The sequence below is a fragment of the Saccoglossus kowalevskii genome, chromosome 10 (assembly GCF_978046115.1).
Source record: "Saccoglossus kowalevskii chromosome 10, keSacKowa6.1, whole genome shotgun sequence".
In the NCBI taxonomy this organism is placed as follows: Eukaryota; Metazoa; Hemichordata; class Enteropneusta; family Harrimaniidae; genus Saccoglossus; species Saccoglossus kowalevskii.
In genome coordinates, this window is record NC_140650.1 from 32,710,325 (window position 1) to 32,713,856 (window position 3,532).

At 38.3% G+C, this 3,532-nt stretch overlaps 1 protein-coding gene across 1 annotated transcript; it reads left to right on the forward strand.

Annotated features, from left to right (window-relative positions):
- The first annotated feature begins 1,819 nt into the window (after window positions 1–1,819).
- On the forward strand, window positions 1,820–3,028 carry LOC100371049 (D(1) dopamine receptor-like). The gene has a single exon (XM_002732017.1). It carries the CDS (start codon window positions 1,820–1,822, stop codon window positions 3,026–3,028), a length of 1,209 nt encoding a protein of 402 aa, XP_002732063.1.
- The last annotated feature ends 504 nt before the right edge of the window (window positions 3,029–3,532 follow it).

Consider the following 3,532-nt stretch of genomic DNA (forward strand, 5'->3'; position numbering starts at 1 on the left):
CAATCACAATAAAGTTTTCATTTTCATGAGTCGGTTTAATAAATGTTTTAATTGCATTGGGTGCAGTCAGTGTGTGTATATCAATTTTTAGACTTTGCTGTGTGAATGTTAAAATTTCATCGTGACGCAATGATAGTTTATCATTGTCCACACCTCCTAGCACGGAGCGGACATTGTAAAGACAAGGGTAATTAAATTATATATTAATTTCGTAACGATTTTTAAAGTGTTAAATTGTCCTGTAAAAAATACAATCGATGTATGTTTGGATGTACCTGTCTTGTTATTATAATTTCTATATAAAAGTGGATACAAAGTGATAAAATTACGTTACAATTGTGATACGGTAGTTTGCACATTTTTAAATAGCGCAAACAGAATAGTGGTCTTAAGCAGTTGCTAGAATAAACAAAAACAACGCCGTGGTAGATTTCTTAAATTGCGTAGTGGTTAGAAATAAATCGTTCAAATAAATAAATAAATAAATTGTGTGTACAGTATTTAACGAGTCGTCGAGTGTGGGGTCAGTTCTTGCTGTAGGATCAAAGGAACCGCACGACCGCGGTACATGTATGAATGCCCTGGGTGCTGAATACTTCTGTACTTCTTCTATGTTGTAAAACAACTGTCATCGATGGTAAAAAAGATCATCATTCGAAAACAAAAATTCCAACCAATACACTTATCGAATGGCCTGCCCCTAATGGAATAATAAAAATCGATTCCTTACCAAATTTAAAAATGAGGGATATTTTCACCATGTACGTTTAAAGATGAATTGTGAACCGGTGATGAACGTTTTTTGTCATTATTCTATTCATGGATATTAACTATTGAAATCTACACCCCGTGGTGCACATGTCAATAACATATCGAGCATTGCCATGCGAGTTACTCATACGCGCATGTGCAAACCTCAATACACTCAGTATTAAAAATCGAACACCTTTAAATTTGATTTAGTTTAGTGTACGTATGATCACAAATGATGAAATTGTGTGCAGGGTACCAATCAAATTGTCGAGGGAATATTGAAAATATCAACTTGCTATATTTCACGATGGATTCATAGTACATGGAACAACACTTGTTTTTCAACACTCTCGATTAGATATATTACCGTAACGATATTCAATATTTTCATCTTGTACAATAATAGAGGTTTATGCCAGATTAAAAGTTAGCGCTATAAAGATTGAAACGTTAATCGCCTTAGGATTAGTTCGTTGAATGTCACAAATACCAAGTTGGTACCACGTGACATCTCTCAAATAAGATATTATACGTATATGAGGCGTATTAATAGCTCAATGTGTATTCAGTTATTGCAATACGGTCGCAGCTTTGTATTCTTCTCACGTACCTATGTGATTTTTTTCCTTTTCACTAGGTGTCTTGTATCAGTGGCTAGGCTCTTGGTACAACACAGCGGAAACATCTACAAGAGGAGATAACGATACTTCTTCTGAGAGATATGCTCCTTCGCATCATGTCTAGACGGGACTGTTTGACAAACGAGCAACATTGTTGTTGGTATTCATATCACCCAATACTCCATGTCGTGCTCGGTGTATCCACATCTCCCTACTAAAGCCTGGTCGTAATTTTGTCGCGGCGAGGCTGCTGGCCGTGAGTAAATCGGCGTGTGCATGTGTGTGGTTTTTCTGATTGGGAATCACATCTGCTGACGGTCGCCACAGCAACGGAACTCATATTGTAATTACGCTATACAGAATGAAAAATGAGTGTGTAATGAAAATATCTGAATTGGCGCATGGTAACTCGCAACTGTGAAAAGTTTACATGGTGCGTCGAGGCTATGGCGATGTTTTACAGCCGGAACCGGTCTAATGACAGCAACGGAAACCTGACTGACGTGGTATACTATACAGAAGAACGGGACTTGGTCCGCGTTGCGCTAATAGGAGTATTACTCAGTATAACGATTGTTGTGACTGTTATTGGAAATGTATTCGTTTTCCTTATCATGATGATGTACCGACATCTCCGCAACGCTACCAACCTGTACATGGTGAGCTTAGCTGTAGCCGATCTGCTTGTCGGAATATTTGTCATGCTACCCAGCATGGTGGACGAAATAGCGGGTGGGTGGATATTAGGCGATATAATGTGCCGATTATGGATTATCATGGACGTGCTATGCTGCACAGCGTCTATAATGAATCTGTGTATGATATCAGTGGATCGATATTACATCGTGTCTCATCCTTTCCGATATGCCGGGGAAGGTTCTCTACGACGGGTACAGATAATGATGTTAATCGCTTGGTTGGTATCTATCGTGGTCTCAGTCTTGCCAATCAGCTTTGGTTGGGCGTTCGAACTACCACCCATGGAAGTCGTACATGCTAAGTGTATCTTTGTTCCTAACAAAATTTACGCGGCGACTGCTTCGACAATATCGTTCTATATACCTCTTTTATTGATGATTTTTGCGTACCTAAAAATTTTCAAAATTGCAAGAATACAGGCGGAGAAAATTCAGGAATTCGAGCGTGAGCCGGTGACGTTTACATCGGGAAGAAGAAAAACCTTAGCCAAATTTTCTATTAATTTCAAACGCGAGAGAAAGGCACTTAGAACGCTTGGCATTATTATGGGCTGCTTTCTTTTATGTTGGTTGCCGTTTTTTATTACAAATGTTGTGAATCCATTTATTAATTATACTGTATCGCCAATCGCATTTACCATTATGACATGGATTGGCTGGGTTAACTCGACGGTAAATCCGCTGCTGTATTCCGCGCTGAACAAGGAATTCCGACGAGCGTTTCGCAGGATTCTCCGTTGTGATCGATGCGACTGTACGTCGCAATCACGGATGAAGTCGACGTTCGTTAGCCTAACTGAGCTACCAAACAACACCGCGGCACACTCAGTCACTGTTACTACTCCGGACAAAAAGAAAGAATTCCGGTTCGCGAACGGTATTTTAGAAGCTCACACATCAAAGGCAGTTCGATTCGATTGCCATTATTCGGTTATCACTAACTTTGGAAAGATTTGAACTTGACGTTTATTGAATATGACAAAACAAACACCTTGAGAATGAAGTATTATTGAAGCTGTTTTCTATTCGGTTTATAATCTTGTTAAATTTCGAATTGATCTGTTAAATAGAGCAGTTAGAATGATTTTACACCTTACACTAGGTGAAATGTCTTTTCATGAAAACAGATCACAAATATCCCCTTAAACATTAAATCAAAAATCTGCCTAAATCGAAGAATCGTTGTTAAATACAATCATGTTATTTATTCACTATTTGCTCCAATGACAAAGATTATTTTGTCAGAGGTTATGTAACAGTCATTCAACTTCGCTAATCAAATGAATGGAAGCACATGTGTTAGCTAGTGCCAATATTATCTTTCCAATCGCTAAAGAGAACGTACACCTGCGTACATGAAGCGTAAATATATTACTGTAAACCATGCAAAACAATTGTATCAGCTTCCTGATATATTTGTTCACATTTGTTTTGCATAGCTGTCATGGTAATATAGTTATG